Source organism: Clupea harengus, chromosome 3 (assembly GCF_900700415.2).
Source record: "Clupea harengus chromosome 3, Ch_v2.0.2, whole genome shotgun sequence".
NCBI classification, from domain to species: domain Eukaryota; kingdom Metazoa; phylum Chordata; class Actinopteri; order Clupeiformes; family Clupeidae; genus Clupea; species Clupea harengus.
The window spans coordinates 14,080,117-14,092,616 of NC_045154.1; the positions used below are offsets into that span (position 1 = coordinate 14,080,117).

A 12,500-nucleotide genomic window follows, 5' to 3' on the forward strand; every position below is an offset into this window, starting at 1 on the left:
TGCTTTGACACAGGATTAAAATCTTAATTCCTATTGCACCCCTCTCCTCTCTCTCTCCCTCTCTCTCTCTCTATCTCTCTCTCTAAAACAGTGTCTGGTGCATGTAGTTCTCTGTGCCAACATGAACCTATTGTTTTGCTGTGCGTGTGCGTGTCCGTGTGTGTGTGTGTGTGAATGCGTGTGTGTGTGTGTGTGAATGCGTGTGTGTGTGTGCGCGTGTGTTTGTGTGAATGTGTGTGTGAATGCGTGTGTATGAATTATAAATGATCATGGCAAAGCTTTTGTCAGTGAGGAAGGCCCCGCCCCTTCTATATGGCATTGCCTGATTGGCTAAGATGATATCTGACCCTTGGGAGCATCACTTTCACCTCTGCCTTACAAACAGCTGAGGCCTAGAGGCCTGTTTGTGTGTGTGTGTGTGTGTGTGTGTGTGTGTGTGTGTGTGTGCGCACATGCATGTGCACACTCCACAGGATCCATCTGCTTGCCTAGTATGCGTGTGTGTGTGTGTGTGTGTGTTCGTGAGTTTAGAATCAGTTTAGTGCAGGTCCTCTGGTTTGCTGGTGAGTCCTGTTTGTATTCTGGGCATGAGGTGAGATATCTCTCTACATCTGTCAGCCTACACACACACACACACACACAGCACTAGAAACCACAGCTTGTGCCCACAGCTAGCTATCTTATTGGTGTCACCCGCTGCCTAACCAGCCCTGCCAGTGGAATCAAGGGCAGTAGTCTGTTTACATCACATGACCAGTATCCTCCCATCTCTCTCTCTGTCAGCTGTTGAGGCGGCCTTGACATGTCTTTTCTGGGTAGACTGTGCGCATGTGAACGTGTGTGTGTGTGTGTGTGTGTGTGTGTGTGTGTGTGTGACGATGGACAGAGGGATCATCCATCACTAGCCAGGATGAGGACTGAATGAAAATACAGAAATACTAGGTCATCTGGCGCAGGCAGTATGGTTCAAGCCCTTACTGCAGGAATACTCTGTTAATACGTTATAACATTGCTGAACGACATGTTTGAATTGGTTTAAATTACTTCTTCAGATCTTCAGCAATCTCTTCATATGAGAGTAAAGAAACGGCCCGAAACCATAAAAGACTCGAATTCTGAATTTATTTGCGGACCTTCTTGATGTAAGGTTGTAAGGATTTTTTTCGTCCCTCCCAGCCTGGTCGTGAACGCGCCATATCCCATTCCTCACGCACACGCACGCACGCATGACGCACGCACGCACTACGCACGAGACTACTCCGTCTGCCGCAATTTGATTTTTAGAAACCCCGCATCCACCCCGAAAGCCATTCAAACGCCCCACAAACCCTCACACCGGTCTACCGATCACGACAGACCCGTTACACGAAAGACACGCCCCCGGCGGATTCAAGGTCCGGCAGGAATTCACTCTACGACTGTGGCAGCTACATAAACCCGTGAATGAAAACACATGTAATAGAATAGGACAGCCTCGTAAGTTAGCCCTATTCGAGTGGCTTGTAGTTCCAACACTAAACAGATGTTGGCTGTAAGAATCTCAATTGTATGAATGAGGTTGTTCCGTTAGAATAAAGATGATCGCCAGGCAAACCTCAAAATCGTACTGATGTTTCCGCAGCATTCTACCCCCAATAAGCGCTCGCAATCATCTCCGAGTAACGCATCACGAGAGGCGGAATGTTGGCTCGCGTCACATCCTTACGGGTAATCGTGTCTCGCTACATAACGAGGAACGGTCCGCTTAGAGCTGCATAGTGCAGACCGCTATCTTCCCCAAAGTCAATCAAGTAAAACGGCGCTTTGGTGTCATACACACAAATCATATGGTCATAAAAGCGGCGATGAGAACAGCTGTTTTCTTGTCAGTAGGATGCATTATTGCAGTGGCAGGTCTTGAGACTTAACTACTAACTGCATTTCCCCGTGCTATTAAATAGCTGTTCCCGGCTATATGAAAAAGAGGATCCCACATCACCCGTGTCTTCTGCTTACCGTATGCTCAGACTTGTGCTCACTGGGCGAAGCTTCACTCTGTCTCGGCTAAGAGCGTTTCCTCTGCTGGTCTTCAGCGCTGACAGAGCTTCTGTCCTCAGACCTGCCGGCGTTACTAGCATTTGTGTGGCTGGAAGAGGGAGGAGGGGGGCGAGCTTTGTGTAGGGAGGGAGGGAGGGGAGAGGACAGAGGGGGAGATGGAGAAGCATGTTGTGGTAGAACAAATAAAAGCGCATATTTCTGGCCCCTGGTGGTAAAGCGTCGCTACTGCAACTACAGCTCGCGTCCGCCATTGATCAAGGTAGGCAGGTCGGCGTGTTGCGCTAGCGGGGGGGAGGGGCCCGGTGTTGCGTCACGGTGACGATGGCTCTACACTCCGTGACCTTGGAAGCAAAAATAGTGTTTCGTGATGGATAGCAGAGAATATGCCAGTGGTGCAGAATTATGGCCTTGAGAAAAATGTGCATTGCTCACGACACAGCTTCACAAACAAAGAGACAAAATAAAATACACATTTTAAACACAACAAAGGCTTTCACGACAGGAACAATTTAATTCCGTTATAATTCACAGAAACAACTGCTCTGTTACACACAGAAAATTCATAGTGACCCTCACACACAAATATGAATAAATATTAGTTGTCAACCGACCAGAAAAAGGGCGGTTTTATTCTCCATTGAAACAATAATAGTGTTAAAAACACTGTCGAGGCCAGTGTGTTGATGACCAGCTCATGTTGTGACACACACACTCGTGTAACACCAGCAGTGTGTGCAGTTTGACATCTATTCACATTTTCACTTTCTTATACAAGTGCACACACACACATATACACATACATACACACATACATACATACATACATAGTATTTCACACACATACATACATACATACATACATACATACATACATACATACATACATACATAGTATTCCCCACATATTCACAGAGTCTTGCAGGCCCCTTCTATGGCCTGAGGTCAGGAGACAGGAAGTATTATCCCAAGGAGGCTCTATCCAGTAGCCAGTGTGCTCCTAATGTGACATCACATCCTGTAGCCAGTGGGCTCCTAATCTGACATCACATCCTGTAGCCAGTGTGCTCCTAATCTGACATCACATCCTGTAGCCAGTGTGCCCTGTAGCCAGTGTGCTCCTAATCTGACATCACATCCTGTAGCCAGTGTGCTCCTAATCTGACATCACATCCTGTAGCCAGTGTGCCCTGTAGCCAGTGTGCTCCTAATCTGACATCACATCCTGTAGCCAGTGTGCCCTGTAGCCAGTGTGCTCCTAATCTGACATCACATCCTGTAGCCAGTGGGCTCCTAATCTGACATCACATCCTGTAGCCAGTGTGCTCCTAATCTGACATCACATCCTGTAGCCAGAGAGGGCACAGGGGCATCACTAGAGAGGGCACAGGGGCATCACATCCAGTCTAGAGAAGGCACAGGGGCATCAGGGTACTGAGCTGCCATCTGTCACACAGAGAAAGAGGGGAAGAGAGGAGGAGAGGAGGAGAGAGACTACAGGAGAGGAATAGGGTAGAGAGAGGAGGCGGAAAAGGAAGGGGGGAGTAGGAGAGGGGAGCAAAATTCCAAAAGGAATTTGAGAAGAGAAGAGAGGGGACAGAGGAGAGGAGAGAGGAGGGAGAGGAAAGGAGAGGAGTGGAGAGGGGACAGGACAAGAAGGATGAGGGAGAAGGAGAGAGGAGGGAGAGTAAGAAGAGAGGACAGAAGAAAGGAACGAGGGAAGGATGAAAAGGACAAGAGGGATGAGGGAGAAGGAGAGAGGAGGGCCCGTATTTCTCTGTCACGCAGAGGTCTCTGATTGGCTGACGGGGGGCGGCTCCTCCTGAAGCCCCACCCTCTTCAGAGATGCCTGGTACTTCCTCTTCCCCACGCTCACGATCTCCTTCACTTCCTCTGCCAGGTCCCGCCTCCCGCTCTCCTGCATCGCGTCAATCAACCGAGGCACCGCCCCCTCACTCTGCTGAGCACGAGCCCAGTGGAAGAGCATCTTCAGAATCAGACCGCCCAAGTCATGACTGAGAGAGAGAGAGAGAGGGAGAGAGAGAGGGAGAGAGGGAGGGAGAGAGAGGGATAGAGAGAGGGAGGGAGAGAGAGTGAGAGAGGGAGAGAGAGAGGGAGGTGGAGGAAGAGAGGGGGAGAGAGAGGGAGGGAGGGAGGGAGAGAGAGGGATAGAGAGAGGGAGAGTGAGAGAGAGAGGGAGGTGGAGGAAGAGAGGGAGAGAGGGGGAGAGAGAGGGAGAGAGAGAGGGGGGGAGAGAGAGAGTGTTAGAGAGGGGCATTATCATTTGTTATTTTTGTTTACAAATGTATTCATTAGTGCTGTCAGTTTAAAGCGTTATTAACTAAAAAAAAAAAAAAAAATTATAAAAAAAAAATCGCGTTAATCTCGCGATAAAAAAATTAACGGCGTTAACGCAAACCCATTTTAACGCCGTTAATTTTTTTATCGCGAGATTAACGCGATTTTTTTTTTATAATTTTTTTTTTTTTTTTTAGATTAACATTCTTTTTGGCCTCGCAGGCTGTGTAGTAGGCTAACGTTACAGTTTGAGTGAATGGTGAGCGCGATACGGCGAAATGGATGATAAAAAGCGTCTGAATGGAAAGTTTACTTTTAAAAGTTGTGTTGTGCAAAAGAAGCGAGCTTCACTGTTGTCTGAAAATGTCAACAGGCAGCTGGCTGAAAGCAAAGAAGTAGTAGGCTTACCTTTTATTGGTAACCTAACTGTTACAGTTCACTGTTTCTGAAATAAGAGGCCTGACTGCTATGTTCCCAGCAAACTTGGAAAAAAGAAAATATTAAGCCATGGTTTAATTGCACTATAGGCTGAGTCCTTGTTTACCTGAAATGTGCACTTTATAATTTTATTTTGTATCGCCCTGTTTGGCAATGTTGGTTTTCAATTAAAAAAAAAACATTTGCATAAAGCAAGCCAATCCACTTTTCAATGTTGATAAGGGCATTAAAATGAAAATAAAATGATGGAAAAAATAAATAAACGAAGGGACATTTAGAATAGATAAAAAATTGCGATTAATCGCGATTCATTTTGAGTTAACTATGACATAAATGCGATTAATCGCGATTCAATATTTTAATCGTTTGACAGCACTAGTATTCATACATAGACATGCTTTGACAGCACCAGAATTCTGGTAACGTCAAGAAAACTGAATTGAGAGAGAGAGAGAGAAAAAGAGAGAAAGAGGGAGCGAGAGAGACCGGGAGCAAGAGAGAGAGGGAAAGAGAGGGAGAGAGAGATCGATCTAAGGCAGGGGTCTTCAACCTTTTTCAGCCCAAGGACCCCTTGGCTGAGAAAGACACTGAGCAGGTACCCCCACCCCCGCCGCCCCAAATTTGGGCCTGATATTCATACAATTTATTTGGAACTAAGTGTCAGTCACACACACACACTCCCCTACACATGTTTGAACAGAATTACAAATAATCTGTGACACAGAACTCGTTTCAATTTATTCTGTTTATTATTGAAATTTTTTCTCCCTTACAGTTAGCCATCACTCTGTATTCAATTAGGGAGGGACAAAGAATTGAGTAGCTTGAGAAGCTTAAATATGGATGAAATATCTCATACCTAGTGAGAGATCTGACGTTTGAGAATTCATCATTCATGTCTTTGGCAACAACATTCTCCATATGAAGCATGCAGTGCGTCATACATGGCTCTTGCACCGTCTGTGCACATCGCAACACATTTTGGCCAGGGTATATCATGTTTGTCGATCACTTTGAAAATCTCTGAACTTTTTTTACCTCCAGGCAGCTGCTTACAGAATAGAAATTCCTCCTGCATCTCATTTTGGTCGACAAATCACAAAAAAGCTAGAAGCTGAGCGTCGTTTGACACATCGGTAGATTCATCTAATTGTAGTGCAAAAGAATCTGCCTTTGGGAGTTTTGCGACTAGTAGTGCCCTCAGCTGCCAATTCATCAATAGGGCGGGCATTGGGATGCTTTTCAGTTTTTTTACGTACTCAACCTTCCCAAACATTGTTTTGCACATATCACTAGCTGTTGGCAATATTAAACTTTCCGCAATTATGTACGGCTGTTTGGTCTGAGCGACACGTAATGCAACTTGATAAGAGGCTTTTAAAGCTAGCTCGCACACTTTGGCTGATTGTCTCATCAAGGTCTGCTGGCCCTCAAAAGATTTTAAACGGGAAATATTAAATGTTTTTTTTCTTTCAAGTGAACATGGGTTGCCTTTGAGTGTCGTTGCAGCTTTGATGGTTTCATAGTTTCGTTTGATAGCACTGAAGAGCAAACCACGCACACTGCTAATTCTTCACCATCGGTCTCTTTGTAGGTGAAGGCAAACTTCAGATAATTCTCTGAATATTTACGTGTCTTCTCCCGTTTGCGCTTTTGGCTTTGCATGGAAGGGGTGTTGGCATCCTCTGAAGGTAGATCATCTGAACCGGCATCAGTGGTGTCTGACGAGGAGCTTTTGTTCCGAGAAATTACAGAACGACCGATTATTTCAAATTGTATGGTTATGGCAGGTAACGTCTTTTGGCAACAGATAGCTAAATGTAGCTAAAAGTGAATATGTTGCCATTATGATCAAATTATCGTGTGAAGACTCATGGGTAGCCTATGTATTATTTTTAAGGAATAGAAAGCAATTTTTACGTTCTGTTTATGTTTATGTAGTCTTTTGGACGTTTTACATTTTTGGAAGAGGGAAAAAATGCTTCAGATGAAATCATTTGGCGGACCCCCTGCAGTACCTCCGCGCACCCCGTGGGGGTCGCGGACCCCCGGTTGAAGACCTCTGATCTAAGGACATGTTGAGAAAACATGTCAAACTGGGCGTGAGATGAAAAAAGAACAGAGACTGCATAACCTCAGATGTGTGTGTGTGTGTGTGTGTGTCCATATGTGTGTGTGTGTGTGTGCGTGTGTGTAATCTCCTGCAGTGTTCCAGATGGCTTAGCGATGACTGGCAGGGAAGAGATTAAAACAATCAAAATTCTCATCCCGTTCTCTCTCTCTCTCTCTCTCTCCCTCCATCTCTCGCACTCCCTCTCTCTCTCCCTCTCTCTCTCCCTCCCTCTCTCGCACTCTCCCACGCCAAACAGGCTTAATGTGATGCATCACCAGTCCAAACACATATGGGTCTGTTCATCAGCGTGTTAAGTGTTCACACGTTCAGATGCATGTGTGCGTGTGTCTATACTCTCTCACACACACTGATCATGCCTGCTCAACGCTAGTGTGTGTGTGTGTGTATGTGTTTATACTCTCTGGCCTGTGTCAAACATTATAGCTTGTGTGAGATACCCCAGCTCCTAGGCCAAGCTTGTGTTAGCAAATGCTAAAGGTTATCTCCCCCTGATGCCCTTGAGGTGGCTGATGCCTACCTTTGCCTCCTCCTCACTAATGCCCATCTCTGTGCATATTGCTTGTGATAAGTGATGCCCAAACTGATGCCAACTAGATGCCCCAGTTATGCCCTTCACTCTCATGCCCACCTGCGTTTTCTCAGCCCCTCCAGGAGATGGCGAGATTCAGGATGGAAAGATGCACCACAATGTTCTCTTATCGCAATATTTCAGAAAAAAAAAATCCCAAGCAATCCCAACACACCCTGGCCAAATCCTGGCGGGCCGGGTTTCTATAGCAGGCGACCACACAAACACATATGCTCTCACACACACACACACACACTGTAACGGGTTTCTAGAGCTGGCACTCATGCCCACTGTAGCTCATCATGGCAGCTGATGCCACTGTGTGATGCCCACCTGTGATCGTTCTGCATCTGTTCCAGCTTGTAGTAGCTGATGCCCAGGTTCATGCCAATGTTGCGCCAGTCGAGCCCGATGCGATCAGAGATTGCTCGGAGGTTGGTCTCAGTCAGGTACCCGCTCTCCGGGTCGCCCAGGTTCAGAGGCGGGTACTCCCGCTCCGCAAACACACTGCTGCCCTCGCAACCTGGGCCCTGTGTGTGTGTTGTGTGTGTGTGTGAGTGTGAGTGAGTGTGTATGTGTGTGTGTGTGTGTGTGTGTATGTGTGTGTGTGTGTGTAGGTGCATATGTGTGTGTGTGTGTGTGTGTTGTGTGTTGTGTGTGTGTGTGTGTGTGTGAGTGAGTGGGTGAGTGAGTGAGTGAGTGAGAGAGAGAGACAAAATGGGAGGGAGGAAATGGGTGAATGGACAGACAAACAGGTTTATAAACATGTCTGTTCTGACTGTAGATCAGCGTCTTCATGGCCCAGTAATAACCTGAACCCTAGTACCTGTCTAGTTCAACACTGACTGCTGCACATGTCTGCAGTCATACAGGTCATGTGGTCCAGCTCCTACAGACAGTATTAGCAACATCACACACACTCAGCCCTACATCCCAGGACACACACACACACACACACACACACACACACACACACAGTGCTGTCTGTAGATTACAGCATTCACTGAATACACTAAACACTAAGGAATGATTGATGTGGATGATGTGGTGATTCACGAGAGGTATGCGTTTAGCCAATCAGAACTGGGGTCACTGTCACCCTCCTGGCAGTGAAGCGTGTACCTTGATGGACTCAGGTGTGTATTACACCATGTGTGTGTGTGTGTGTGTGTGTGTGTGTATCACACCATGTCATGTTGCAGCAGTCATTACACCATTAAAGCAAACATCGACGCAAGGAAGGGTTCCCATTTCAACACTTTCCCTTTCAAGCACCTGTAATGAAATGACCAGGACCTTATACAACCTACAGACACACACACCGACACACACACCGACACACACACACACACACACACACACACACAGACACACACACGCAAGGAAGGGTTTCCATTTCAACACTTTCCCTTTCAATCAGCTGTAATGAAATGACCAGGACCTTTCACAACCTACAGACACACAAAATTCAGATGGGCCCAATAATGGAAATTAAACAACAAACTATTCATCCCTTTTCTACTATGCTAGCTAGGCTATGCTAATACTAGTAGAAACTTGTCTACTATGCTAGTTAGGCTATGCTTATACAAGTAGAAACTTTTCTACTATGCTAGTTAGGCTATGTTAATACAAGTAGAAACCTTTCTACTATGCTAATACAAGTAGAAACTTTTCTACTATGCTAGTTAGGCTATGCTAATACAAGTATAAACTTGTCTACTATGCTAGTTAGGCTATGCTAATACAAGTAGAAACTTTTCTACTATGCTAGTTAGGCTATGCTAATACTAGTAGAAACTGCGTCACCCTGCAGAACATCTAATTTAAATCTTATTTAATTACTTTAAAATTAATTGACTGAATTCCAGACTTTTCCAGTATTCCTGTGACCACGGGAACCCTGTGAAGGTGGCCAGAGGAATCTCAGACGACACAACCCCTCTCGTGAATACCAGGGTGTGCTCCGCCCAGTGTGTGTGTGTGTGTGTGTGAATGTGTGTGCTTCATGCACAGGGCCAGGGGTTACGACTGGGATTAGGATTAGGTTCGGGTTGAGTGAGGTCTGTGGCTGAGATGAGGGATTAAGAGAGAAGAGGAGGGGCCTGAGGACAATCCCATCTATGTAGAGTGGTGATGTTGGAGGGCCTAGTGTTACAGTATTACTGCTACTCTAGGGGCCAAGAGGCCAGGTCCGAGCTGTTTAGACAGTGCTGATGCTTACTAGTGAGGCTGGGGCTTAATACTATCCTTAATACTACTAAACAGTAGTCCTATGGCCATGGTAGTCTTGAGAGGAGTGTGCAGTAATGTCCATGGTAGGTTTGAGAAGAGCATGCAGTAATGTCCATGGTAGGTTTGAGAAGAGTGTGATAATACCTATGGTAGTCTTGGGGAGAGTGTGATAATGTCTATGGTAGTCTTGAGAGGAGTGTGCAGTAATGTCTACGGTAGTCTTGAGAGGAGTGTGCAGTAATGTCTACGGTAGGTTCGAGAAGAGTGTGATAATGTCTATGGTAGTCTTGAGTGTCTACAGTAATGAGAGTATGTGGTGGCATTCATGGTCGTGCTGAGGTTTTGTGTGTGTGTGTGTGTGTGTGTGTGTGTGTGTGTGTGTGTGTTTCTGGTAGTGGTGGTGTGAGAGGATAATAAAGAGCTTATGTAACACATGAAGGTTATAGGAGGGCAGCCTGTGCTGGCGTTTAGTCTGATAAGGCAATGGCCTATGGGCTGCCAGCATCGGACTCACTGATTGGCCGAACTCTTCAAAGATACTTTTATGTTCTGTTCAGTGTTTATAATGAATGAATGAATGAAATAATGAATGAATGAATGAAATAATGAATGGATGGATGAATGAATGGATGAATGAATTAAATAATGAATGAAATAATGAAATAATGAATGAATGAAATAATGAATGAATGAATGAATGAATGAATGAATGAATGAAATAATGAATGAATGAAATACTGAAATAATGAATGAATGAATGAAATAATGAATGAAATAATGAATGAATGAATGAATTAAATAATTAATTAATTAAATAAATAATTAAATAATGAATGAATGAATGAATGAGCTGATGTTTGAGAACAGGTGACAGTGACACAGTGTTTTGAGAGGAGTGTGTGTCCAGACGTTACCGGGAGTCTGATGGGCAGGGTGGCCATCCACTGGCTGTCATGACCTTTCCTCTTCACCTGCACCTCCACAGGCACATCACTGGGCACCTCGCCTCTGTAGAACGACACCTGCACACACACACACACACATTTTCACCGCCACCATGTTCTTGAGTTAATTCTTGCTTTATCATTAAAGATATTTACCTTTCACCGTCACCATTCTCTTGGCCTGTTTATGTTATGTGTGCCATTTCTATGAATTGATGGTGCCGTAACACATACACACACACACACACACACACACACACACACACGCACACGCACACGCACACGCACACACGTACACACGCACACACACAATAGAATAGAACACAATCAAGCAAAGGCTTCATGTCAACCACATCATTAGTTGTTCCATTCATGTATCTAGTATAATGGGCTACTCCTCCTTAACCTTACTGCCCTTCTGTGCTCTTACCTGCCCCCTGGTGGGCCCCTGCTGCCCCGTGCTGGGGCAGATGAACACCTCCTTCAGGTTCTTCAGGTGGGAGTAGAACACAAAGGCCAGACGGCCCTCCATGCAGTCAGGACGGTCTGAAACACACACACATACACAGTCAGGGCGGTCTACAACACACACACAGTCAGGGCGGTCTACAACACACACACAGTCATGGCGGACTGAAACACACACATTCAGGGCGGTCTGAAACACACACACAAACACACACACTCATGCCGGTCTGTAACATACACACACACGCACACAGTGTAACCATTGAACGGATCCCGTTTAACTGCCACAAGAGTTGTTCATCTTGTAATAAAGATCTCAATGAGGAAACACGCTGTGTTTTTTCTATTTTCACTGCATTTTAATATAGCAGTAATTGAACAGGTAGCTTGAATTTCCTGCTGGGCATTGCTGCCTGACGCACCTCCTCCGGTGCCTGTGGATCAGCTGCAGGGTCGTCAGCCAGGAACCACCATTCACAGACGTTTCGCTCCTTTAATCCTGGAACGTCTCCTGGTGGCGGAGCAGTGACGGGGACGTCTCCCTGTCACCCCCTGCAGCTGGTATCTAGGTTAGGTGCTCTTTCCCCAGCCCTTTCCCCTCCTCCTTAGCCACAGCCAAAAGCTGCCCTTCTCTGCCTCTTCCGCCAGCTCTTTTGTTGCTTTCTTAAGCTTTCCTCCTGTCACGCCTGCGTCCCTTAGTAGGCGTGTGGTTGACTGCCCCACAAAGCCTCGGCATCCAACCTCCACTGGGTAGATGGTGGTCTTCCAGCCAGCCTCCCTGCACTCCGCAGCCAGGTCCGAGTACTTGGTCTTCTTTCGTTCGAAAGCGGCCTCGATTCCCTCCTCCCATGGTACTGTGAGCTCAATGAGGAGTGCAGTTTTTGCCTTGGTGGACCACACCACTATGTCAGGTCGGAGAGACGTGGTGGTGATTTCGCTGGGGAACTGGAGCTGCCTGCCAAGATCTACTCGCATGTTCCACTCCTGGTCGGAGGAAAAGAGCTTTGGTGTTGCTTTTGGCCTGGTGCTTCTTCTTTCTCCGCCCTCCCTGACAAAGTTGATGTGGTGTTCCGTTTGTGGGAGACATCCCCTGCTTTCCCGTCTGCGCCCTTCCAGTACCTCAGCTAGCTTTGTCAGGACCTGGCATATAAATAGTGAATTTTAATATAAAAATATTAATGATTAATCGAAAATCGATCGTTAATTCTCCCGACGATCGATTAAGACAATTTAATCGAATGCCCATCCCTAACACACACACACACACACACACACACACACACACACACACACACACCGATCTGTAACATACACACACACGCACACAGTCAGGGCGGTTTGAAACACAAACACACAGCAATGGGGGTGTTTGAGTGTGTTT

The 12,500-nt window shown here is 46.1% G+C and overlaps 2 protein-coding genes across 2 annotated transcripts in view; both read right to left on the minus strand.

Moving 5' to 3' along the window:
* slc25a22a (solute carrier family 25 member 22a) overlaps positions 1-2,143 on the minus strand; it is a 36,523-nt gene extending 34,380 nt beyond the window's left edge. Inside the window, exon 1 of the mRNA XM_031564650.2 lies at positions 1,996-2,143. The gene's annotated coding sequence lies outside the window, so the exon portion shown is untranslated. The remainder of the gene's footprint in view (positions 1-1,995) is intronic.
* Positions 2,144-2,525: 382 nt separating this feature from the next.
* pidd1 (p53-induced death domain protein 1) overlaps positions 2,526-12,500 on the minus strand; it is a 25,497-nt gene continuing 15,522 nt past the window's right edge. Inside the window, exons 13-16 of the mRNA XM_031564652.2 lie at positions 11,082-11,197; positions 10,622-10,729; positions 7,806-8,002; positions 2,526-4,049 (exon numbers count right to left, since the gene is read on the minus strand). Coding sequence (XP_031420512.1) covers positions 3,815-4,049; positions 7,806-8,002; positions 10,622-10,729; positions 11,082-11,197 — 656 coding nt within the window. The 3' untranslated portion in view covers positions 2,526-3,814. The remainder of the gene's footprint in view (positions 4,050-7,805; positions 8,003-10,621; positions 10,730-11,081; positions 11,198-12,500) is intronic.